This window comes from Centruroides vittatus, unplaced genomic scaffold (assembly GCF_030686945.1).
Source record: "Centruroides vittatus isolate TY-2023 unplaced genomic scaffold, ASM3068694v2 contig_890, whole genome shotgun sequence".
Lineage (NCBI taxonomy): Eukaryota > Metazoa > Arthropoda > Arachnida > Scorpiones > Buthidae > Centruroides > Centruroides vittatus.
In genome coordinates, this window is record NW_027122581.1 from 1,033,618 (window position 1) to 1,061,226 (window position 27,609).

Sequence of the window (27,609 nt, forward strand, 5' to 3'; positions counted from 1 at the left end):
AAATAATAATTTAGCATATTTACTTTAATATAATGTTAAAATTTGGCTTCTTAAATATGATTTTAATAACAAAACGGTCGAATTTTATCCCGTTCAAAGCTATTTCTGTAATAGAAAAAAAAAAAATTACAGAAAATTCAGCCATAATAATGATTTGAATTACTTATACACATCAATTTTAAAGGATAATATTTAACATTATTAAAAACCATTACTTTAACCGTTGTAGTAGCTGTTAAACCACTATTACTGGAAGATATCTCAATCAGAATAAAGTAGGAAACTATCCTTCATCTCTTAATATATTAAGAACATATTACTTTGACTCCACGACCTCGATGATTGATAGTAAAATAGATTTATCATCTAAAATAGAATGTAGTTACTCAATCAGTTTTGTTGGCAAAGATGACAGATATCAACAAAAAATGGATCTTGGAACATTATGTGATCTAATGATGCTCCAGCTAGATCCTGTTATTGAATAACTAAAACGTTAGAAGTGGATTTATTCTAATAACTAGCGAGGCAAAAATAATAATAATAATAATAATAACAATATTTGTCACTATTACGTTGTTAAATCCGTCTTCTAAGAAAACTATTTACAGGAATTCAGTTACGTGACTAAAAGAGCATTTTGAGGTTTCTCTATATAACTAAAACACTATCCTCTTAAGGGCCTGTCACGTGACTCGACGACTGCCACGTAAACAACATTTTAGTGAATATTTATATATTTATAACTTAAAATATTCTACCGCAATTTTCTTATTTTTTCGATCGAAAATACGACCTTTTTTCTTTCGTTATAAATTGGAAAAATAGTGGCTTTATAAATCACTAAAAATGTATAAAATTATAAGACAGAAAGGAAAAAAATATAATATATAAAAAAGCAGTCTTACATAATAAATTTATTTTATGCCTTTTTATAGTATTTCTATTGACAAAATCCCTTTTTTTTTTCTTTTTTTGTTTATCACGCGAAACTCTCATTGAAGTGGAAGATACAAATAAAAAGATTTTATAAGGTTTTATGTAAATACAAAAAACTATCCATTTAATACTGTATATATATTTATATTTTACCTGTTATAAACAGAACAAGGTACAGATTGAGCCCTCTGTGTTACAGTTTAGGGTGTCAACAAGTCAAAATTTTTGCCTCTAGACATAATGCTGCTACAAAACAGAAAAATTTTAGTGAATATCTAACTAAATTTTGGATTTGTAAGCGTGTAAAATGGGTTAATTTAATAAAAATTAAGTTTATAGATGCATATTTTTAGTGTATAAATCTGCATAGATACATATATAAACTAGTAAATTATATTTAAACAGATATTTTCTCTATAACATTGTATATTTATATCCTGTATATAATTGTGTTATAAATGGACTATTATTAAGCTTATTTAAAAGACTGAATATCCAAATTTTCGCATTATATTTTATAATAGATATTTTTTAAATTAATAATATTAGATTTTTATGCATTTTTTAACGTTTAAAATTGGAGAATAAATCGAAATAAATACGTGGAATTTTTCGAAACACTTCAATACACCTGTAAACACTTGGTTATATTGTTTGTTGTTTACCAGAAATTATCAAAATACACCATCCACGTGGTCGAATAGCCTCCTCCTGATTGGTAGAAACAGTGGTAGAGACGTCACTAGAAGAGCACGATTTGTCCACTTCCTGTCTAAGCAAACAAGGCTGAAAAAGTCGCAGCTGTACCAACGTCGAACCTAACATTCTACCACTGACATATGACCGATGACCTAAGGTCAGAATCTTTTTTACATGACAGCTGCGACTACGGAATAAAGTGCAACCTCCCCTCTTAGAAGTGAGCTCATCCCGGGAGACAGAGTGGAGTGAAGCAAGGACTCGAACAGACACGTGTCTGGCTTGCTGGATGAGCGACATGGATTTCTGCTGGAGAATCGACAATTGACTGCTGCACATCGCTGCAGGTGTCCCGGTCTATAGACTAACGACCTCCCAGTGGCGATACTTACCTCGAGCCACGTGGTGGGTCCGACATGCTAGCTCTAGGATTAACCGGGATAAGAACAGGACTGAAACCAATGAAACAGAAAATTTGGATGGTGTTGCTGCTAATGTGGGCCAGCACGTCTGTTTTGGCTACGTCGTTAGAGCGTTACAGGAACGAAGAAATTGAAGGTGAGTGTTCTCGTTCTATCCTACCATCCACGATATAGATCACTCGATAACATAAATTGTGCCTCTTGCAAATTTAGTAAGGTGGTATCACAGAAATGCTGCTTTTATCCGTTACCATTTTCATAAACAATTATAGAAACTCAGTACGCTGATGAGGAATGAGGTGCAAATAACATATTACAAACGGTTTAAGCGATAATTAAGCGCATTAGAAAATATTCGCTGTGTGCAATACGTGGGTACTTCAGATTAAACACGTAATGAAATAGACTTTAAATGCCTATGTAACATCTGTGATCACGGACTTTAAGCGTGCTTTTACATCATGTGACAAGATTATGGCCCTTTCAATCAGGATCGACTAGATAAACTTACAAACGGGGATAATTTACTATGACATCCATATAAAATACGAAAGTTTTAGAAGCTGTCGACCTCTTAAAGAACGTTTAGAATTGACAGTATTATATAAATAAGAAATGACGCTTACAAAAATGCCATTTCCTTATGTCAAAACAAAATTAAGAGCTTTTTATATATCTTTTTTAGATCTTAAAATATTTCTCCACAGCTAACAGAGCTAGACAGAAGTAGAGGTGCAATGGAGCACCATACTGTCTGATCGCTCGTCAGGAAACCTTTGAATTGTAACGAAGTTCGATATCTATCTGCTTCAAAAAAAGTAAGAAAGAAAAGATTACAGAAAAATTAAATTTATACTCTCTTCAAATATAAAGCAGAGTTTATGGATTGTCTTCTTATGGGTATTCCTGTAGAAGTCTGGCTAGATCAATTGATTCAAAAGAATACGATAAATTCTGCGAATCTTCGTGTTCCTGCTGGGGTAGCGTGTGAAAACACTTCTCTTAGCTTATATACAGTCCTATATATATATATAATTTTTTCTTCTTCCGTTACTTCCATGTTTGTACCATTAACTGCACGGTGATATCGACCGAGTGAGGCGGTGCAACTCAAGTCCTCACGATTGAAAAATTCTTGCCACCGGTCATATGGGCTGAGGACCTTATAAATATTTATCTCCTGCGAAATTGTTAAATTTGTTTTCTTCGATATTTATTTAAATAATTCACGAAACCCTGAAAACTCGTAATTTCTTTCTTCTTTTTCCCTCCTTCTTCCCTGTCAGAACTATCAAAATTATATTTTTAAAATGTTTAAAATTACGATCAGATTATGAAACTTGTTCTTTAATGCCTTTTTTTTGTCTTGGTATCGTTATTAAACCTTATTTTTGACATTTTAAAGTCTTGAGGAACTAATTCTCGAGACCTTACGAGGCTTTAAAGATGAGAAGAAAAACGGAGGATGCTAGAAATTATCTTGACGATCATTCCGAATTCTCTTGATTTAATGTTCTTTAATATCGTTTATTTTCAGGATTAACAGCTCCTTAATCGTTCAAAATTTTACGCAAAGAGTCGTTTAATCTTAAGTTTAATATTTGCTTTAAAATGCCTAATTTACTACAACCGGTTGGCTATAAATTACATTAAACATGACTGAATTATTACTATAATGATAATGAAAGTTTTGATACCATATGTGATATTATCTAATTGTTCAACTGAATTTAGGACTGTTTTAAATTATTAATTGAGATGTTATTTAAATACTTTTAGTAAAATTATGCTAATTTATGCGCTCATTTACACACAAGAAACCTCTAAAACAAAGACGTCCCTTCCAATATTGAGCATATAAAAGATGAATTAATTAGCTGAAAACACGCGAAAAACACAAAAAAATTTGCTTTGTAAGTATTAAATAATATAAAAATCGTATAAGAAACATTTAATACGTTAAAAATTTACAAAATTTTTATAAAATTTGACGCCTTTTTATGTAAAAGATTAGTATAATTCTAAACTTTCTGTAACTCGAACTTAATTTTTTTTTTTTTTTTAATTCTGCATTCAATTGTTACTGGTGGAAATGGTTTTCAAGTGGTTGAAAAACTCTCGAAAGGAGATTGGTTGAATATGGGGAAGACGGTGAGAAAATTGTTCTCGGATCAGGGATCTTTCTTACGTCTTGACAATAATACAAAAACATCTGGATAAGGGGAGGTCTAGCTTAGATTCGGGGGATGGGGACAACAGATAGCAGTCCTTTAGTATCTGGGAAAGGAATAAATATTATCTACTGATCGGGAGCATGCAACAGGGCACGTTGCTATAGAAACCAGATCTCCCACGTCTGTTCAATTGCATATATAGAAGAGAAAGCACGAAAATGTTGAATCCCTTCAGGTTGACTTCACCGCAAGCCATTCTTGCTTCATTAAAGTTTATTGTGTATATATATATATATATATATATATATATATATATATTTTTTTTTTTTTTTTCACGTGTTAATGTGTATAAATAGAACGAAAATAAATTAGTAGCACGTCTTTTATTCTTAGATTTGTTGCCTATGTGGCTCTATTGTTATCAGATTCTATTGTATAGTTTTTATAGAATTTATTACACAAACACTCCAGTTATTGAAAAGCGTAAAATGCCGATCATACGTTATTTATCTCGATATTTTCATTCCATGAATAGGGTGTATTATGAGAAAGTATTTACAATGTTTCCCCCATTTAACGTTAACAAAACAAGTCTTCCTTATCAAGCGTTTTTGAAGTCAGGTCGAGAACCCCGCTGTCCAAGCCTTAAACAGCCACAAAAAGACATTGAGGTTAGAGTTCTCCACGTCACAGTTGGACAAATAGAGCAGGGAATGATGGAGTACTCCCCTTTTCTATCCACAGTGCAGTTCCCTGGGGGTGCGTGGGGGTGTTTGGGAACATTCTAACCAGAAGAGTGACAGAGATCTGGACTTAAGCACACATTTGTCACTGTAACACTGTCTCCGTTGGCTGGAATTGCGAATAACTTTAAGCATCCCTGTTGACAAAACACTCTTATCTCTGCTCGGTTAAGGTTTGAAAATTGCAGGAATAATTAGGAATACACTGAAATGCATTCAAATGATGAATATTTAATAAGAAATATTATTAATTTTCTTAAGGAAACAGTTAATTTTTAATAAATTTCTGCTGTTTTTATGCTTAAAAACTCATTATTCAAATTTATTTTCCAGTAAATTTAGAGTTCTAATTAATTAAATTAGAAATTGTGATTATATTTTTTTATTCTTTCTGCTTTTTTTCTACATTAATCGTACGAAAATAAGTCCGTAATTTAATTATGTTAATACATTTCTGTGCCTTCTAAAATCCCGTGTTTGAAGTATCATAAACTAAGTTTGATAACCTTATTTAAATATATATAAATTAAGCTATCTTAAGTAAAACGGAGGATTTTAACACGTTAAAATTATTTATACTTTCAAGAAAAAAAACTTAAAAAAAGAAATATTTTTACCACTTACAATTTACAAAAACATTTTAAAATTTTAAAACAGGAAAGAAGGGGGAAGACTTTTTAAATAATTCATATTTCACGTTTAAATAATTCATATTTAACGACGAAAAATAATTCCTTTATATATATATTTATTTATTTTTTTATTTATAAAAGTTAAATAGCATCATCTTTTAACAATTTACATAAAAATGTTATTTATATTTACCATTTTAAGTGTTAAAACGTTTAACAACATCCAGCATCATCATGTTGATCCTTACGCATCTTAAGCATCCTTTTCTACGCCGGTACTGTACTGTACCATAAAATGAATTTTACCATTCGTCCCTTAATTTTCAACAGTTTTCCCATTTACAAAAATACAAAAATAAGACCGAAAAGAGATAATGATTGCTCAGTAATTGGTGTCACAGCTGTTTCTTAGCAAACAGCTGTAAAGAACCGCAAACCTTACCTGAACAACAAAACTTCCTTCCCCCATTGAAAAATAAAAAGAAAGAAATTGCAGCCTTCTTGGTGCAACATTTCAAAGGTCCATTTTATAAGTAATTGCTCTTCTTGATTTTATCTCATCATACGTCATTATGTCTTTACAAAACGCTTTTAATGTCTTCTTATAATGATCGTATGTTTATAACGCTTATATTACGCACAAACAACGTTGGGTTTTTTATCGTATATTTTAAAATTTACGGCTAAAAAGATATTAAATCGTTCATAAAATTGAAGAAAATTCATTTTAGTAATTAATGAAATAAAAATTTAAGTGATTTACTTCTTTTTTTTTAAAGATAAATGTCGTCTTATAATGCTTACGCACCTACAGTGTTAGATATTTTAATTTATATCATAAAATATACAGTTAAAAGTGTATTAGTTCTTTTACAAAATTGAATAAAAATCATTTTAAAAATTAATTGAAAAAAAAACATTATAGAAATCGCATAAATTTTATAAGTTAAAATTTAAAGAGAATTCACCACATTTGGAATATTCAATGATGGTATTCTTATATTAATCATATAACGTTACTTTCTTTAAGTTATATCTTAAAATTTAAAGCTAGAAATACACTAAATCTTACAAAAAGTTGAAGAAAAGTAATTTTAAGAATTAATAAAAAATAATATAAACAATTTCTTTCAGGTTTTTAAGTTAAAATTTAAAGACAAAGTTGTCATTTTTGAAGTATTCGAGTGTTTGTAACGCTTAAAACTGCACAATTTTTACATTTTATATCGTAAAATTTACGATTAAAACTGCATTAAATTTTTTATAAAATGTAAGAAAAGCAATTACAGTAATTAGAAAAAAAATTTAAATAGTTTCTTTCTTGTTTATAAGTTAAAATTTAAAGATAAATCCACCACATTTAAAATATTTAATAGCGTGATACGAAAGTTAAATAGTTTCTCAGGCACTTTTAATAATTAATTTGGCAAAACTTTGAGCGAAATTATTAAATAAAATTACCTTAGATGATATATTTATTGAGAAAACTCTTGGCTATAAAAATAAGTAAGAAGCAAATCACGTAAGCTACTTACTAACTTAGAAAAACACGTTCTTTCCAGTTCAGGTAGTAAATAAACTTAATAATTTATCTAAAATTTCTCGAATTATCTCCATTGTTTCTATCCAAACTACATAAAAACTCAATAAGTATTCGACTGAACACCGAAATTCGGCATTAATTACTACTGAACGTTGCCATTTCAGCGTTAAAGGCGATGTTCACGCAATTGGAAGAGAAGAAAAACAATATTAAATAATAAATGAATAGAATAAAATCTTGTAAGAACCATTTCTAAATTAAATTATTCGAAAATAGATTTTATTTTTAAGTCAGAACGTCTATAAAAGCCAAAAGATTTCGCACAGGATGTAACGTATAGATCAATTAATCTTTACTACCAAATGGTGAAGTGCACCCCATTTCAACGCGTGTAAATCTAACTTAGTAAAGTAACTTCTCTTAAGTTTTCTATCTAAAACAAAATAAATAGTAAACGAAAAATATAGCCTATATATAGGCTTATATCTTTACTAGATTTAACCATTTTATTTGGTGGGAAATACAGTTTTATATAGTTTTAAAGCGTATACATTCTATTAAGTTAGGTATAAGTCACTTTAATGTTTCTACAGGTGGCTAATTTCGAACAATTTCATTCCACACCTATCACCCCCATGTGTCACATCTGTCCTTTTATAAAGACTGTTTTGTCTGACACTTCCATACTTAGTTCCCAAGTCAGTTATAAAGGTTTGTTACGAAGATAGCATCCACTAACATAATCTACCAAGGGAACCAGTTTAATCTTATGTAATAAAATAGTTTCTAGATTATTAACTCTTTAAATTTTCTCGATTTTATATTGTCTAGATAATATCGATAGAGGTAGGGCTGATAAACTGCACGTGCTATTTAAACTATTCATATTACTATAGCAGCACTGTGGATCGATAAAGATGTAAGAGACGGACAAATCGTGCTATATCAACTTACATACAGATAGAATTACTGTCACTTAATATTAAGAAAACAGCAATAACTGTTAAATAAATCGCTTTCTGTAAGCGTATATATTTGATATAACAATTAGCATTACTATTAATTGTTTACAGTTAATGATTAAGCATTAAATTTAATCGATAGACGCCTTGTAAACTTGATACAAATTATTTAAACGTTCATAAATTAATCGTAATTTACAATAAAGTATTATAATTACCTATAAATAACATATCCGAGTTATTCTTATACGTGTATACAAGATTATTTTCTCGGCTTTTTTTTCACTAATTAGAGCTGTTTTGCTGAGAAAACTAAGATTTAATATTAAAGCAGCGTACAAATTACGTTTACGGTAAGAAATACTTTAAAACGAATTCATTATTCAAGCATTTTAATTGTTATTTAAGGTCTAAATACCAAAATGTATGAACTAAATTGTAAACAAGCGAGCTATGTTTGATCTTCTTACTATATATTTATACTGCTTAGAGTAATAATTAAATACAAAATAATAAAAAATCTTAATTTTAATTCGCTAATTAAGAAACAAAACAGCTTTAAAAAGTACAAAAAATAGCATTTATTCAGTTTTTTTATACACGTATACTAGCATATTTTCGTGTTTTGCTATAGACCAGAGCTTCAAATAATATTATTTTCGATGTAAAAATTAAGATTAATACTAAAGCAGCATACAAATTACGTTTACATTAATAAATATTTTAAAAATAATTAAACATACGCTCATTTTAATCAATTACTTAACGTTTAAAAGCCAAAATATACAAGCAACACTACAGAGAAATAAGCCACATTTAATCTTCTTCACCACGCATTTATGCAGTTTAAAATAATAATAATTAGGCATAAAACATAAATAATGTAAGAAACTTCAGAAATTTGAAGAAAAAATTCAAAAAAATAGGTTTTTTTGTGAAGAAAATTTGCAGCTCAACGCAATAATTTGTAGTCAACTTACACAAAAGACAAGATGGAGAGCGTAGATGTGATATTATATATCTCTGTCAACAAAACGAAAATGACCATCACGTTGCTGATAATAAATCGTCTTTCCTGATGAGAGGAAATGTTTGTATTGCAAGCCAATCAATCAAAGAATATACCCAATAAGTCAACACTTTAATGATATCGGTTAAAGAAGAGAAGGGAGAAACTTAATTCCTCTGAGTAAGCTATTGTTAGAAAGATATACAAAAATCTCATTCGATAATAATAATTTAATTAGAAAAAAAATTGATTTTTAGAGATGCCGAAGTATAATTTAATTTATAAATTATCCAAAAACGTTTAAATTTTCGGTAGTTTTTATTTATTTTTTAAACAAAAACTCTCAACTGTTAACATGATTCTTTGATAAGATGCAACAATAGCCGAACGTTCTCTCGATCTTTCTAACCCTCTTTCTCCTGTTATAATTAATTTAATAATGAATTTTTTAAAGATATTACATTGTATGCTGCTACCTAATTAAAAATCCTAGTAATTTTAATGCACTGAACTTCTTTGCTTCTATATATACACATTGTGCAATTTCACTCCACTCAACTCTTAATCATTCCAAAGCTGTTTTATCCTGTAAATAAATTAAATTCCGCTGATAGAATTTTACTTAATTGTTTTTAAATTAACAGCTCATTTATTTTTAATTTTTTTAAAGCTGTGATTTATTTATTTTCCCATGTTTTATCCGCGTGTTCCGCTTCCGGATCGTGTGTAGAACAGTTGAAGATATTAAATCGTTTCGCAGATTTTTACGGTTTGCCTTGTGTGTTTATGATAATTTAATAATTTAAAGATTATCTTCCGCCGGAGCGTTTAGTTTTAACGATGTTGATTGCTTAAGGTGTGAAATTTCTGATGAGTATGAAAGTTGAACAGCGTGAAATTCAACTTGAAGTTAACAACCAAAGATTAGACAAGCGTGAAATCGTATTAGCTTTCTGTCAATGCCAGCATCACAGATGGAAAGAAACCATTTTAGGTTTTAATGAAAATTATGAAACGAATTCGTTATTTTTCGTGTAAAGATAAGCGAATATTCCATTATATTTTATCGTATGAATCGATTAAATAAGTCGAATTTCTTCGTCTTCAAGCGCTAAATGATCAAGCTTCATACGCTGTACACGTTATTAATTCGATGTTTTACGTTATTATTTAAATAAAAGAGAAATTTGCGCTTATTAATTTAAAAATATTAGTACAAAATTGTTGAGAATATAAATTTCTACCACTGATACACTGAGATAAATGCACCCCTAATACAAACTCATATCTTAAATTTATATTATTAATTCATTTTTTATGTTGTATTTTAATATAAATTCTTTAAATAGAAGCGAAATTCTCACTAATTACATCGAAAATATTAGTAAAAAAAATGATAATAATATAAATTTATACCATTGATTTTCCATTATCTTCATACAAACTTAAATGTAATCATTTCTCCTTTCTTGACTTCAGCTTACAACCTTCGAAACAATCTTTAAATATAAATTTATCCTGCATTATTCATGTATAAATTCTTATCAATGTTTCAATCATTCAAATGCATTGTTTTTAATGTTTTTAAGAAGATTTTTTAAAGTAAATATCGAATTTTTTTATACAAAAAAAAAGCGGAAAAATAAGTGTTTCCTCTTATCATCATAAAAGCTAAAGAAGTCACGAATCTTGTTTTTTTAAATTACTTTGACACAAAAAATATATGTATATGTTTATTGAAAAGGATAATATATACAAATCCATAGTAAGAAGCCATTTGGCTACTTTACGTGTTCCTTTTCATCTTATAAAATTAAAATACGAGACATTTATGCTTTTATTTTAATAGAAAAAACACGATGTATGCCTCATAAATTTAACTACTTTTGCTATTTTTTTCCCTAAAGTTTGCACTTTTTTAAATTGAATTTTTACTTGGAAAAATTCATTTTTAGCAAATAAGATTTTATGGGAAAAATTAATTATCAAACGTAAATTTAACTACTTTTTTTCCCTCTTCCTATAAAGAGAAAGGAAAAAAAAATCTATCTACTTTAAGATAGATTTTTAAGAATGTTTACTTGTATTTCTTGTTTGGTAAAGTAAAAATAGCCATCAATTGCTCAATCCATATAGACAGTAATGAACTTCACCTGTCATTTCACAATGGTTTAAAAGTAGAAGGAAACACCCCCATGGATTCGGTAGGAAGACCATTAAAAAAACCACACAAAAATATACTTTTTTAACATTAAAAAGAGTAGTATTACTTCTCTTTCGTGCCGCAAAATTACACTGACTTCAACTGTAAGCACTGACGATTATCAATTATTCAACTTTCTACTAATGACTAGATTTGTGTCTCAAAGTTTTGACAGTGACAGTTTCTTTTCTACTTTATAATTTATAATAATAAAAAATAATATAACTGTAAAATTTATTTAAAGCAATATTCAACATATTCCTTAACTTAATAGCACGACAAGTAAATGAAATTGCCTTTAAAAAAATAATAATAAATAAAGGGGGAAAAAAAGAGGAGAGAAAGGAGGGAGGAGAGAGAGTGAGCATCTTCTACTTCCCATGTTCCAGGTAAATATTTTTTAAAAGAGCAACGAATAAACAAACTGCAAAGAATCTTATAGATGCCAAAACCAGTTAAAGAAAAGACGTGGGAAGAGTGCAGATGTGTTGCTTGCTCCACTCCACTTCGACATATGTCCTGCTGAATTAGATAATGGTATTACAATTTTCGTACTGGCTCTTCCTCGCTTCTAGCACAATTAATTTACAAGATCGTCTTAGAGTGTCGGATTTGGAATGGGAGATGGGTGGGCTGAGAATTCCTACTACTACAACCCTCAGCGGGGAGTGTCGAGTCCTTTCTACTGATGGGGTGGGAGATGTAAAACCAACATTTGTTGATGGAGGGTTGGACACTACTTCACTAGCTGATGGCTGAGTATTTTTTAATTGTGTTACTTTTAAACTTCAATCTTTATTTATTTTTCGCGTTAAACTGTTTAATTTTATATAAAATACTGCATGCGTTAAATTTAGCAAAATTTATTAACAATTTTACTTCTTTTCTAGCGAGTATAAAGTTAAAATAAGGGTGATCTTTTATTAAATTATTAATTGTTGGCTTGTTAAGAGGTGGAATAATGGATAATGTCGATTTACGAAAGGTTGTACGTCGATGTATGGAGGTTCTAGGATGTCATTCGACTGAACATAATCCTAAAGCTCAGGAATCTTGATCTAACAATCGTCAGCCTTAATCCTGATCATTATAGCCAGGAAACGTAGTAGAGGGGGGTCTTGTTTTACACCTATTTAGACCAGATAGAATTAATGCCCGAAATCCGGTTATCAATTCGATAATTACTATTCAATCTAGATCAGACAATTGTTGCTTCGGGTCGAGAAAGGAAATCGTATAGTCAATCGATTCAATAGATTCAGGAATGTCCGGAAATGATTAAAGAATAAAAACGAACTGTCCTCCTCTTTTCTGAACCGAAGAAAAATTAATAGCCGTGACCAATAAGCGATTTATTTATTATATTAAAGTCCTTACGGACGTTGAACATCCTCGAAAAGTAACTTATCTGAAAATTTATTGAGGAAATTCTGTAAGAAAAAAGGATAAACATCGTATAAAAAGCGACAAAACATGTTAACCTCTGAACCGTTTCTCATATAAACAACAAACTAAGAAGACATTTTATGTGCTGTTTGATTAATGTCTTACGTTTAATATATAATAAATAATTTAAAGGAAGAATGCATTATTAAATAAATGATTAATTTAGATCGCTGTCCTGTAGATTGTTCTGCCTTTTATTGTATCAATTTCTTTATTCTGTGGATATCTACAAGAGCCAAGATGATTCTTGGTACAAGAGAAATTCGAAACTTCCATAGAAATTCAACTGCTTATCTACAAAGAACATAACTTTGACAAAAACCAGAACACATCCATTCTCAACGTAAACTTTTACCTAATGATAAAATTCTTTCAATCGAATAAAACGCTTCCTCCTTTTTTTAAATAAAAGTTTAATAAGATTTTGATGCATTTGAATAATTTTATTCTAGTAAAATTATTATCTAAATATCACGAATATGTTACATCTTCTCGGTTTGAAGAATATAATGAGGAAAATCATTAAAAATAATGATTTCCCCTTTGCAAATCTCTACTTAAGCAAGACATCTCTTTAAACTCGGTATTTAACAAACAAGCGCTTAACATTTTTGAGATAATTGCTTAATAAATCCACATAAATAATGCATACATTTTTCTTCAGCTTTGAATTTATATCAGCTTCTTATTCACACTATTTTCTTCTTTACTCGCATCACTTACTCCGGAAGTGTAACAACAAACAAACAAACTGTACTTAAGCACTCTGCAAACATCATGTGAAAATAATTAGAATTATTTTTATTTATTTTTCTTCTAGAAAAATATATATTTACCTTCAAATCTCATTGAAATTTTATCTTATTGTATCGCTACTTTATCACAGATCACGCAAATATCTTTATACTTAGGTGACTTAGGAGAGTAAATAAATGCTCTTCTAGTTAGAAATTTTGAAAGAATACGCAATTATAATTAATCAAATAATAGATAATCATCGTCAAATCGTCTCGATGCAGTTCATTTTGTGAAATTATAGATGGGGACTGATAATTTTCTACCGGATGGCGTTATTATTCAAACTGCATATCTCCTACATATCCAACTGTATACAATAACAGATTCATAATTCACTGAGTCAGTGGTTGAAACATGAGCACTTCTCTAAATATATCGTTCTAAGAATAAAAAAAAAGAAGGAATAGTGATTTATGGCTGACGTACTGCTTATATTCTATACAGACATCCAACACTCGCCCCAACCAGCTGAAAGATCCGATAACCCAGATTAATGGCATAACTAGCTAAATACTTAGAATTATGCAGGATTTAGCATACAATAATATAAGTTTTTAATTAGAAAATATAGTTATAGTTACTTAATTTTTCTACTAGAAACAAGAAATCCTATCATCTAGTCTATATATATCTGATAGAAGAAGAAGAAGAAGTAAAAGAAAAAGATTGAGTATCGCTTCAGATCAACGACACGCAACTGAAAGATTACCAACTAATCATTGAGTTTGTATGTGAGAAAATTCAGGGGAAAAAAAGGGTTTAGTTTGGTTGTGGAGATTGTGTTCTGTTTTCTTAAATTCCCTACTTTATCAGTAAAGATATTTTAATAGGAGGATCAATCTAAATTGCTTTATCTTACTCGGGGTTGCAAAAGATTTGATCCGCTAAAGTAGTTTCATGCGGAGTTATTTTACTTTCGGTTGGCTTACTGCTTTACGAGTGAAAAAAATAAAATTAAAAAAACCGTAATAGTAATTATAATGCCCTTTTTTCTTTTTCTTTCGAAGATTCTTTGCAAGAATTGGCTACAGTGCATTAAGCGTGACGCTTTGCCGGGTGATTCTGTGGTATTTTCTTAAGGATTTGAAATTGAAAGTAGTTTAGTTTGGGCTATTCCTCGTGCAGAATAAAAAAAAAGGTGTTATAATACTTAAATAATTCGGGTGTTTAGGAGGTATTTATCTTCGAAAATTTATATTAAAAAATAAAAAATATTAAAGAGTGTTTTTGGGAAATCATCTCTTCTCTTTATGGCTTTACTTATTGTAATTTAAAATTAAAAAAAAAACTTTATTTAACATTAGCTTTATTCCTTAAAGATTTAAAAATATAATTTATTTTTTTAATATATTATTAAAATTTGGGAAAATACCTTCCTTTTAAGTAGCAACAATTAAGCTTTTATATATATAAATAGGCTAATTATAAACATTAATATAATATATATAAAGTGAAAATCCATAGACTGCGATAAAGTTTTATAGATATTAGAAGACTTTTATAAAATAATATTACATATATACGTATTTCGTACAGTTATAAACAATATTAGAGACAGAATGTCTCACAATGGTATCAACAAGAGAGGTGGTATCAACAGACCTAAGAGGTGAAATGGTGCCTATACCAGTCACCACGTGCAGTCTTGCTCTTCCAAAGCCATAAAAATATACGAACAAAATCAATAAAATAAATAAAAACGAATATTTCACCACTTATCAAAAGAAATGTCACTTTTTGTCATATTTATATAAAAGACTAAATTTGGGGCCCCTCCGTGTCTGCAGTACGAGCCAAATGGTCCTGCTGTCTCCCCTCTATCTGGACTAGAGTCAAAATTTGTAAAATATAAAAAGTAATAAAAGTAATGTTTCTATAATAATCCAAAGAAAGTAAAACTTTCAGCATATTTATAAAAACTTTTTATTAAGCAAGAATAAATTTTTATTACTGAATAAAACCCAATGACCAAACAAATAGTTCTCTCTTGATTTAGAATAATATTTTCAGATATTATATTATTGTATTGTATTATATCAAAGCGCAAAGTGCCATATAGAAGTAGCAAATATATTTTTTAGACTTTATAAGAAAAAAAATTGATTTTTAACTCATTGCAATAAGTTGAGTAACGACGTATTGAAACTTAAGCTAAACAAAACGTCACTTAGGAACTCGTACTTTTAGATTTATTATCCCTTATATGATATAAGGGATCCCTTATATGATATAATAATAGAGCCCTAATGATAATTTGATACAAGGTTATGTATTCTGCGCTGTATAAATCTTGTATATATACTGTATGTAGTCTATACAATCAAACCGCTGAATAACCGCCGCCCTCAAAGTCATACAGCGTAGCCCATAAATCGATTAATCCCAAAAAACGCGATATAACGCTGTAAATTGTTTATTAAACACGGAGGAGCCCATTTAAAACAGTGCCTTTTTTTAAAAAGCGTATTAATTAATAGAAAGTACTTTTGGTCCACACTGTATTTAAAATGAAAAAAATATCCTATCAACAACATGCGTAACTTGTTTGGTACTCCGTTAATAAAGCCCAGTAAAAAAGAAATTAATTTAAGTTTGGTTTCATAATTCAAAAATCAGAAAAGATTGGAGGCAAACAAGTACTTATCCTAATTAAAGTCGCAGATTTCCCATAACGCACATATAATTTGCAAACATTGATTTTTACAATTAAATTTTGCATAAGTAAAGCCACCTGTAACAAGATTTACTTAAATGAAGCTATTTTTATTCCGTAATTAAGTTTAGAAGTTTCACTTTCGACATTTTCCAACAGATATTGGATTTTTATAGAAATAGCAGACATTGAAGAAGACATAAAATTTTATAGCACCAGTATCGTACGAAAGAATAACAAAATGACACTTCAGCACGTAAACTTAGCTTATATCGAGTCAAATATATGGATTTTTCCACGAATTTATTTTATCATAAATAGCGTGATATAAAATTCAACTAGTGATATGAATACATTTTCACGAGCAGATGCTCGATACTCAATCGTATTTATTTATTTATTTAGTTTATTTGAAAATAAATTGAACGAAATTAAGAATTTTTTCCTTGTATTTTAAGAATTTTACGAAGAATTTTAGAAATCCTATAGTTTAAAATGGGAAAAATTGATTAGCCAACTTTAAAACGATCCTGCCATCTGGCGTGCGAATTTAACATTACGCTTGCTTTATCGAATTTTCCACTTGGCTTGTACGATATACCCCGTTTATTGTTTAAAAAATCTGCTTTAATACTCTATCTCTTTGATGGATGGTGTGGTGAGGCTCAGAGATTAATAATTGACTTCTACTCACTCACGCAGATATAATAATTTTTTTTCTTTTTTAAATACTTGAATTGATCTTTGTGAAAAAGAACCTTCTTTGTATCCTTTATATACTCGGAAGTTCCAATCATATGGAGATGGATCACGTGAAAGAACGTCTTCCATCTTAACAGGATTACCATTTCACGTAAGTTTTCAATAGAAAAGCTTTAGTTACAACAAAATATGACATGACATCTTTCTTTTTTTCTTTCATTCTCCTTTCTTTTGTAAAACTTGACTTTCAAATGTCGGTAACAAATTTATGACTTAGTCGAAATTTGTCTGTAGAAAATGACACAGAGTTAGATAGAAGCCCACAGAGTGGATCATAAATCTGACTTGTACGTTTCTTTTTCCCTACTTTTTCCTTTTCCACCGTGTCCTCGAGGGAAAGTATGTCGAAATAATATAATGGGGTCGAGATAAGAATTCTGTCAGAAACACGCACATCGTCTAACACTCTTGGGAATAACTTGGTCTCTGTTATTTTTAGGGAGTTAAGAGACAATTATAGAAAAACAACTCATAAACAACTCCATTTTGTCGGGAACAGTTTAGCAATTAGTTTCTATTTATTCTTCGAAAACTTAGGTTATACTTTTCGCTCCAGCAGAACACGCAAACACACGCGCTCTCTACGAAGTTTCCCCCCGAAAAAGTTATAATATTCCAAAAATAAATATACAGAACTCGTAAACTAGACTTATAAATCATTAAAAAAAACAAGTTTCTTTCTATAAAAAACCATAAGAGGTCTTTATAGATCCGTGTTTACCATAAATACGTTAAATCGGAAGTTTCGGTCATAGCAACTGCCATAATTTATGTTGCTACATGTAATATATCCATTATTAAACTACGTTTATCATTTGTATATATATATATACACAAATATGTAACGCTGGCGTAACGTTAATCATTCTCGGAATTATAATTAATAAATAGCTTATAATTTACGAGCGAATAAAATTTTATATGACGATTCTAGCGCTGATAAAGATTAAAAAATTGTTCATTCGCTTCGAAAATATTTCATTATATAATTATTAATTAATATTTTTTTTTCTTATATGTATATATATATATTAGAAACCGAGCATTTAAGTCATTAATTTAAAACTTATATAAAATTCAAATGAAAATTAGCCAAGCCGAGAGGAAGTTTGTCACGACAACATTCGCTATTCCTTATTGCAAATCTGTTCACTAATTAAACGTTAGAAAACTAATGACTCCGTACGATTACAGAAATGGTAATATCTTTAAATATTAACCAGTTCGAATATCACGAACTTGTGGTAATGACTTCACGAAAGGTTCGTCAGGAATTAAATGGTTTTCGTGAGACTAAGTTTGATGTTTTATTTTTCTTTTTAAAAAGGTAAATTATTCTCGTGAGAGAGATTATTGCTCTCTTCTAATTGATACTTATAGTCAACGTTTTATCGATTTAGAATTTGTAAAATTCTTTTAAATTAAACCTTGATAAATGCTTAAACTTTATAAATTTTATTACCTTTAATTGGTAGTGTTTTGTGGTATGTAGAGTCTATCGAACAGTGTATAAATTTCTAAGGTATTTTCATAAATTGATATATACGAGAGTATAATATATATATATATTATTCGCAGTTTTAGATAGATGCATACGATTAATTGATTTCTGTGCCTATGCTAGCGTGTTTATACATATAGAAGAACCCAAAAGTTAGTTAATCGAGATTTATTACCTTTATTCCAGGTACACTCGCGAATGTGAATCGTATAATGTGCTTAGAATAGCGTGTTTTCCTTTTACAAAATTTAATAAGTACGTTTTTAATCATGTTTCCAAGTATTTATAAATAAAGAAATTTAGATTTTACAGTAATTAAATACAGGATGGGCCAAAATTCAGTTATTAAATATAAGGCAATAAGATTTTTATATATTTTATTTAATTTTATTATCAGAATTTTATTTTAAAAATAATAAATTAAGAAAATAAAATGTTGTTGTTTATAAAAAATTCAACGCTACTCGTTTCTGTTTGACGTCATTTTCGTTTTCGCTTTAATTAATAAAATAAAATATATAAAGAGCCAACATTAAATGTAGTCATTCAACTCATAAAAGTGCCTGTTTTTTATATTTTAAAGAGTTTTTCTAGGGAAATAAAACGTGCTTGAGAGTTTAATAGAAAGATTTACTTTGATCAAAATCGTTTTCTCTGAAGGCATTTTGACAAAATCGAATCTCGTTCTACGGTTCAGATTAGACATGTTCAAACTATTAATTAATTGTGGACACAAAGGACGAAAGGCTCCCATCTGGACGCATTACATGTTCACTAACTACAGATCATTATCACGACTATGATAATATTGTTGTTATTAATTATCGAGAGATGCAACACTGGATGAATCGATATCTAAGGCGATTTGGCGTGCTTTTTTCCCACCGTTGAATGTTGGAATTACAAATTAAATTTGATTAAAATAAATGTTTTTAATATTTAGAATAATTGCTTAAACAGTGTTAAATAACACATTACAAATTATAAATGAGTTTTTATTTGCTGATTTATAATTCAAGCAATTATTTTATACATTTTTAACATTCAAAATAGCTTAATTTTTATAATTTAATATTATTTTTGTGATAATATTCGAGTTTATAAGAATATTTGCACTGTACTGTACATCTGGAGCAATTACTTAATTGGAAACGATGTTGTCTATTAAGAAGTTTAGTGACATTTTAAACGATCTTTTTATATAATTTTAACATTAAAATAATTATATTTTTGTAATAATATCAAATTTAAAACAATATTTTTGTACTTATAACAATTATTTAATATACAAACACTATTAAATCACTAGCATCTATTGGCATTTTATAACAGCAAAACACAAAAAAATAATAATAATTTTTCAACGATTTTACATTATTTTAATGATAACATCGATTAGTTTTATAAAAATCTATTTAAAAATCACGAAGGAAAAAAAATTCAACGTTCTAAATCAAAATTTTCGACTGCCTTCAAGAAAAGTCCAATAAAAAGAATTAATAAGTTGCAGTACTGCATAATTATTAGAAGATTTAAAATTCTAAATAAAAGTTAACCACAAGTCTCTTTCTCTCAAGAAATCATTGGTAGAGTGCGGTTTTTACATTTTTTTCTTACGAGTGCCATTAATTATAAAGAGCAACTTCCTATTGTTTAAATATCATTTTCATGGGATTAGATAGAAGTCCATTAATGTCTTCGTGGCGCACAATCGAAGTCAATACCATTATTCATGTCTTGAGAGCAAATTCCTACGAAGAGATTAGACCACTTGAAGCACTTGGCCAGGTTAAAAGCAAAGAGTACGCGCTGAAAGATAAATGGCTAGCCCGTACATTCATTCCCTAAAGGTAGAGATGATGTGATAGATGGTGCACCGTTGTAACCTTATTTTCGGTAGCATTACTGAATATTGTCAGCAATTAAATGCTGTCCTGTACGTCGCTTCCTCTTATTAACAGTTAGACGAGGAGAAAGCAGTCTTATTAATTGCCAGCAGTGATTGCTAAAGGCTAATGGCACGGTTGATGCACTCTTAGACGTGATTTCATACAATATCTTCATTTAAGCGGTTTATTAAATAAAGAAAAAAGTATTCAAAATTTTAACTATTTTTTTAACCTTATTTCAATAGACTTTTCCATTTTTACCCTTAAGAAATGAATTAAAATCATTATAGGACTAGTTCTGTATACAAGAAAGAGATACGCTTATTCATTTTTTTCCTGTATCTTTATTTATTAAGCAGTTTAATAAATATTTAAAATTCAAGTTTTTTTTTAAACGACTGCTTAGTAAAATTTTCTATTTTTACTCGAGGAATGGATTAAAATTATTGTAGAAATTTATTATAAATAGAAATGTTATATGCAGATGAGGATTGTAGATTCTTCTATCTTCAATTATGAAGTAGGGATTAAAATTCAACATTTTAAAATCTTATTTTAATAAAAATTTATATATTTATGTTATATACAAGAAGAAAAAAAGAAGATTATTCGCTTTCCTGTGTATTTTTATTTATCAAGCTGTGTATTAAATCAAGAAAAAAAATATTTAAAATCCAAGATCTTTTGATATTATATTCGATTTTTACTCCTTGAAAAGCGTTAAAATATTTACAGAAGTTTCCTGTAAATAATAATAATAATAATAATATATTTTTACGTTATGTACAAGAGAAGAGAATGAGAAGATTATGTGCGGAGTATTTATTAAATTTGACACCAGTTAAGGTTCCTTTGATAATTTAAGATGGGTAACTCATTTCGGAAAGTGTAGAAATAAAGAATAATAAAGAAAAAAAAGGCAAAAAGATTAATAGTGGAGCGAAGAAAGAATCAGAGGAAAGGGAAAGGAAAACCAGATGGCAAAGAACATGACGAAAAGAAGAAAAAAATGGGGCTAGAAAGTAATAGAAAGAAATAAAGAAATTTAATGTGGTTGTCACTTTTCGCTTTTACCTATTTTCTCTTCTTTAATAAAAGTTATGAAGATTCTCTTTAATGTTATTTTTATAAGTACAACAGTAAAAGAATGCATTTTCTATTTTCTTCCTCTCTCTACAATGTTTAATAAAGTAAAAGAAAAGTTGTACAAGAAACATGAGTGCATTTAAAAGAAACATTCGCTTCAATTCTTAACGGTATTAAAAATTCAAGAAAGTCAGAAATATCGATAAACTATAGCGCACGACTATAGGTTCAAGCTGTGATATGTTAACGCTATGGCAATACGTAATTGTGCATTGACACAGAGTTAATATACGAAGACTACATGCACAGTAATTATAGTAATTAAAGACTTTAAATTACTGCTATGATTCTTTTTAATATTTTATATTAAAAATTTAGCTTATTTTTTATAATTCTTTTTATATTAATAGTAAGTAAAATCGATGCGAAATATCGAGTTGTATGCATCATTATGCATTGACATAGCGTTAAGTATATGCACAAAATCGTAATAATTAAAGGATATACAAGTGCTACAATTATCTTTAATAATTTATAATTAAAATTTAATGTATTCTCTCAATTTTTTTTTGTGTTACTAATAAGAAAAATCGATAAGGAATATCGAGTCGTATACATAACTGTGCATTGACACAGACTACATTCTCTATAATTATGGAGCATGTAAATTAATGTTATAATTATTTTTAACGTTTTATATTAAAAATGTAACGTATTTTTTTATTTTCTAAATTATTAACAGAAAAAAACCATGGAAAATATCGAGTTTTATGCATAATTGAGCACTGACATAGCTTTAATACACGAAGGTACACGCACAATAATAGTAATAATTAAAGAAAAGAAATAATAATAATAATTAAAGAATAATTAAAGAAATACAAGTGGGGTAGTTAATTTTAACGTTTTATATTGAAGGTTTAACATGGTCATTTTATTTTATTTTTGCTATTAATAAGAAAAAGTGATGAAGAATATTGGGTTGTGTGATATCTATAAGTCGAGCGACCAGATGATCTACAGAAACAAATGAGTTTCGTTCTAGAATTTCCATCAGTGGTTCGATAAGTCTTCGTGCAATATATCTTGCAGAGTGATGGAGATCGGTTTTACCTTCCATAGATCAATAGATAACTTACCTACCGCAACAATAATTATTTATAAACTTTTATGAATTCTTCAGTGTTGTACTTCAGTCTATCGAAACTATTAAGCGATTGATTCACGTTTCGTATATATTTTTTATTATTATAAATTTCTTACATGTAAATTATTCTTATTTCAAAAATAAAATAAACTAGAATTCGATTAAGTCTTGAACTTAGTAAGAGAGTGCAGTACAACTACGTAATTTTCTATCGTATGCAAATATGGAGCACTCATCGAATAGATGTATTATGTATATTACTGAGTGCAGTTAATAATTGATTATGTTTAATAATTATAAACTTTGGTCCCGTTTCGTAATATAAATTAAGAAATTTAACAATTTCTGTACATTTTAATCAATTTTTCTAACGTTTAAGCTGAGGAACTATTTCTTTTTTCTTGATATTTTTTTGACTTTAACTAGATTTTCTAGTTGATTTAAACATTTTCTTGTAAGTGAATTGAAGCATATCAAGAAAAAAATATATTACATTATTAAAAATAAAGAAATTTAATCAAGTTTTAATAGTTTTTCTAACAATTTACTTAAGAAATTTGATATATTTTCTCGCATAGTTTCTAGTGGACTTAAACTATATTTCTTTACGAGTGAACTTTCCCTGTGGTTGAAACATGTCGAAATCAAACTATTGTATAATTATAAGCAAAGAAATTTAACAATTTCTATATATTTCAATCATTTTCCAACATGTTTTTCTTTGATATTCTCCCGATATTCTTGTAAATGAACCCGCTGTAAATGATTTGAAACATGTGTCAGTATCGAAATATTGCAGTTTATCATAAAGTGGAATGAGTAAATGCCCGGTTGGAGGTCAAAAATGTGTTTATTTTTCTTGAAAGGAGTGACATGGCGATTCAATCTACCAGATACCATCTGGAACCATTTTAGTGTCGTGTCAAAAATTCATCAACACAAGTTGTATATTAATTACGACACGATCCCATGCAGATGGTTTGTGTCTCTCTCTGTGCTACATGTCTTCGCTTTTGATTACCAGAATTGATTAAGATGTGTTTATTTAGATATTCCCCCATCTTTGGAGGATGATTTCTAAATATTTACATTAAAAAATAAATAATTTCGCATGTATTCTATATCAAATTCTTCATTTGAATATAAATTAAAAGTTCATTACAGTTTAATGTTCCTCTTTTTTTTAAATATATATATATTCTTTCACGTATTATCAATTATTAAAAGCTAATTTTTATTCGTTAAAAAATAAGGTTATTGTATTAAATATATTTTAAAAATTTGAATACATTTTCTTATAATATAACTATTTTCGTATTTTCGTCATTTTGGGTGACGACAATTACACATCTTATTTAAATAATTGATCATTACCGTTTTCCCTCCAATTTTGTAGAAGAAAAACACTTTTACGATTCACAATTGACACTTGTATCCACAACACATGGTTAACCTCCCTTATAAAAAGCATATTTATCTCGCTACCTCTTTTATCATATTCACAGATTATAAACCGTTTTTAATTTATTAAAAATAACATTATAATATATCAATAGAATATATTTTAGATATAGAAAGTTTAGAATCAACTTCGCTAGGAAAAAATTGTTTATTTATATTTACGCAATTTCCGCTTGATAAAAACAGGCAAAAGTATTTTAAAAATTTGATTATATTTTTATATAAAATGTTATTTTAGACACATATTTTTCTTTTAATAATAATAAAAACACAGAGAAAGAAAAATGTATCGCTTTAAATTAACTTTCTAACTTCGCTCTCCAGTTATTTGCTATATATTTTTATTTATTTTTCTTAACTTCTCGAGAATCTAAAGCTAAAAATTTATTTAATATAAAAGCGAATATGTTAATAATTCTGCAAGGAAAACATCGGAAGAATTCATAAATTCGATTTTTTTTTATTAAAAAAATAAACTTTATCTTCTTATATAAAAAAAAAAAATTAATTAAAAATTATCACAACAACCATCAGAAAATTTCGCAATTTAAATGATAACAGTGCAATCTTTTATATTAAATAACTAAATATAAAAGTGTTTGACCTTTAGATAAATATAACTAACGATTAAATTAAAAAAAAAAAATATGCATTAAATCTTATATTTTTCTTTGCTATAAACATAAGAATATTTATTACAAGAGTTGAAATTATTTCCGTAATCAGATCTCTTTTATTTATTAATTACATCTTTATAGTCCCGCGCCGAGCGCATCTACTTTAACAGATTTATAGGTCACATTAATATAGTTTTTCTTCATTTTTTATGCTAAAATATTAAAATTTATTACTCTATAAATTAATATACATATTTCTTGTTAAGGATTTTAATAGTTTGTTAAAAGAATATTAATTAATTAAAATGGCAGCTCGTTTTAAGAATGGACTGCTTTGACGAAGCGCGCTTCTAGCTTTAAATTTGTTTTATTTTTTATTTTTTTTTAAATAAAATTTTATATTTATTAAGTTTATTTTTGTGTAAAAATATTTTTTAAATATTTAAGTTTATTTTTTATTTATAACTATTCTAATCGTTTTATTAGTAAACCTTCTGTAGACCCATTTATATTGTATAGTTATATGTCATTTTGACGTCGGTCCAACGTTTTTATAGTGAGAAAGTATAAAATTGACGTCAAATTTACGTCGTTTTGTATATTATATTAATTAATTAAGAGTGATGATGACGATAATGAGCTTTGTAAGTGATTTTTTGAAAGATTTAAAGGTAGAATATTTAAATATATTTTTATTTAAAATTATTTTAATAAAACGCTTTAAAAACCTCCTATTTTTCGTTATTACAACATTTTTTCATCAATTTGACGTCATTTTTTATACTTGCTCTTTATAAAATCGAAGATATGACATCACGATGACGTAAAAACGTGTAATATCCTCCCCAACTAAACGAACAGACTTAAGTTAGTATCTAATGTTACGTCAATTTGACATCATTCCAACAATTTTATAACGAATAATTACAAAATTACGTCAGACTGACGTAAAGATAGCGAAACGAGCACGTTTTAGATGCATAGTCGTACCACCCGTGGACCACCCTGCATATAAAAATTCATTATATCGAAGAGAAAATTTTCTCTGTATTATTTACAAATTATTATTATTATTTTGTAGTTTATAGATTTTTATTCATATTTAATTTTTACTTTAACAGTTTGGCACGAGAGAATATGGTCACCAGAAACTCAACCCCTTCCAGTTGTTGATAAAGACGTGATTAATGGGAATAAAAATGAAGACAGATTGCAAACTATTACAGAGTATGTGCACATTTTAATACAGTTTTCTTAAAAATAAATAAATTGTTCAGAATATTATGTAAATTTGAAAATATTACGGAATTATACGTAAATTCTTTTTAATAATCAATAAATAATTCAAAAAAATAAGCAAGATGTGCAGAATCTTAATCGTTTTACGGGTGTAGAATGTGTGCAACTTTTCAAACCATATTTTGCTATAGAATATCGTAGAATATATACGAATTTTTAAACTTTTCTCTTTGAAAATACATAAATTATTCAGAATATTATGAAAATTTCAAATATATTTCGGAATATATGCAAATTTTTAAATCTTCTTCCCTTATGGATTAGTACAGAACATATGCAAATTCTCCTTACAAGAATAAAGATTATTCAGAAAATTTAGCAAATTTGGTAAATATTACAGTATATTTGCTAATTATTTGCTCTTAAAGGTGAATTATTTACTCAAAAAATCACACAAATGTAAAGAATATGTACAGAATTTTAACCAGTCTCTAATCTATAGAGCATTGCAGAATGTGTGCAAATTTTTAATAATTTTTTCTCGAAGATAAATAAATTGTTCAGAAAATTATGCAAATTTTGAATATATATATATTTTATTTTATTTTATTTAAATGAAATTTTGTGTGTATGAAGTAAGCATTACAGATTTCTCCAGAGAACTGGAAGAGATGTGAGATGAATGAGACAGTCGCAAGAAATATGAAAGCTAGTTCATACTTTTTTCATGAATGACAAAAAATTATATAAAGTTGTATCTGACTATACGTAAAGAAAATATGGATTTTGATGAAAAATATATATTTTTACCGTAACGAATCTCTTCTAAGAACATTTTTTTTTCTGTTGCATTCCTATAAATTAAATACACTTCTTCATTCTCGTATGATTAATATTGCATGCGGTTCGGTTAGAAATTTCCACATTTTGAGAGCATTTTTTAAATATTTTTTTGTGATTTCGGTGGATTTTTTTTTTGTATAATTTATTATACTTTCTGCCTGAAGTTCCATTAGCATAATGTTAACTTGTATGGTTAACTAATGCAGGAATTAATGCATAAATGATGCTTAGAATATCATTATAAATAAGGAGAGGCTATTAGTGAAAAATTCTTTAAATTTATAACAAGGTACGAAATTTTTCCATTTTTTTTCAAAATTTTAAGCAGATTTATGGAAAAAATTTGCTCTACATTCTTAACTCGTATAGTTATCTGATGCAGGAATTAATGCACAAATGATGCTTAAAATACCATTAAAAAATAAAGTGAAGATATTAACGAAAGATTCTTAAATTTATAACAAAATACTGTATAAAATTTGTTTTTTTTTTCAAAATTTTAAGCAATTTTATACGAAAATTGCTTCATATTTGTCGAAGAAATAATGGGCTATTTTGATTTACTCCATATACACTGAAGAAAAAATGTATTATATAACTCACCTGAAAGGTGCTCGAAAAGTTACATTAAATAACGATGGCTTAAATTTATCAAATTTAAAAGGTTTCTCTAACCGGTTCTTTAAATTATTCACTTCTTTTAGTACATAAGATTTTCCAGGCTAGTATATATATATATATATGCTATATCCACATAACTGGCTAAATTCCTTTTCCCTATGCTAAAGTTGATTGAAGATAATGGAAAAATTCAGTGAGTGGAAATGGTAAATGGCCGTTT

At 28.1% G+C, this 27,609-nt stretch overlaps 1 protein-coding gene across 1 annotated transcript in view; it reads left to right on the plus strand.

Moving 5' to 3' along the window:
* Positions 1-1,737: 1,737 nt before the first annotated feature.
* The window catches only part of LOC136983877 (inactive tyrosine-protein kinase transmembrane receptor ROR1-like), a 37,073-nt gene continuing 11,201 nt past the window's right edge, over positions 1,738-27,609 (plus strand). The window contains exons 1-2 of the mRNA XM_067280746.1: positions 1,738-2,196; positions 25,808-25,913. Of these exons, the coding sequence (XP_067136847.1) occupies positions 2,055-2,196; positions 25,808-25,913 (248 nt within the window). The 5' untranslated portion in view covers positions 1,738-2,054. The remainder of the gene's footprint in view (positions 2,197-25,807; positions 25,914-27,609) is intronic.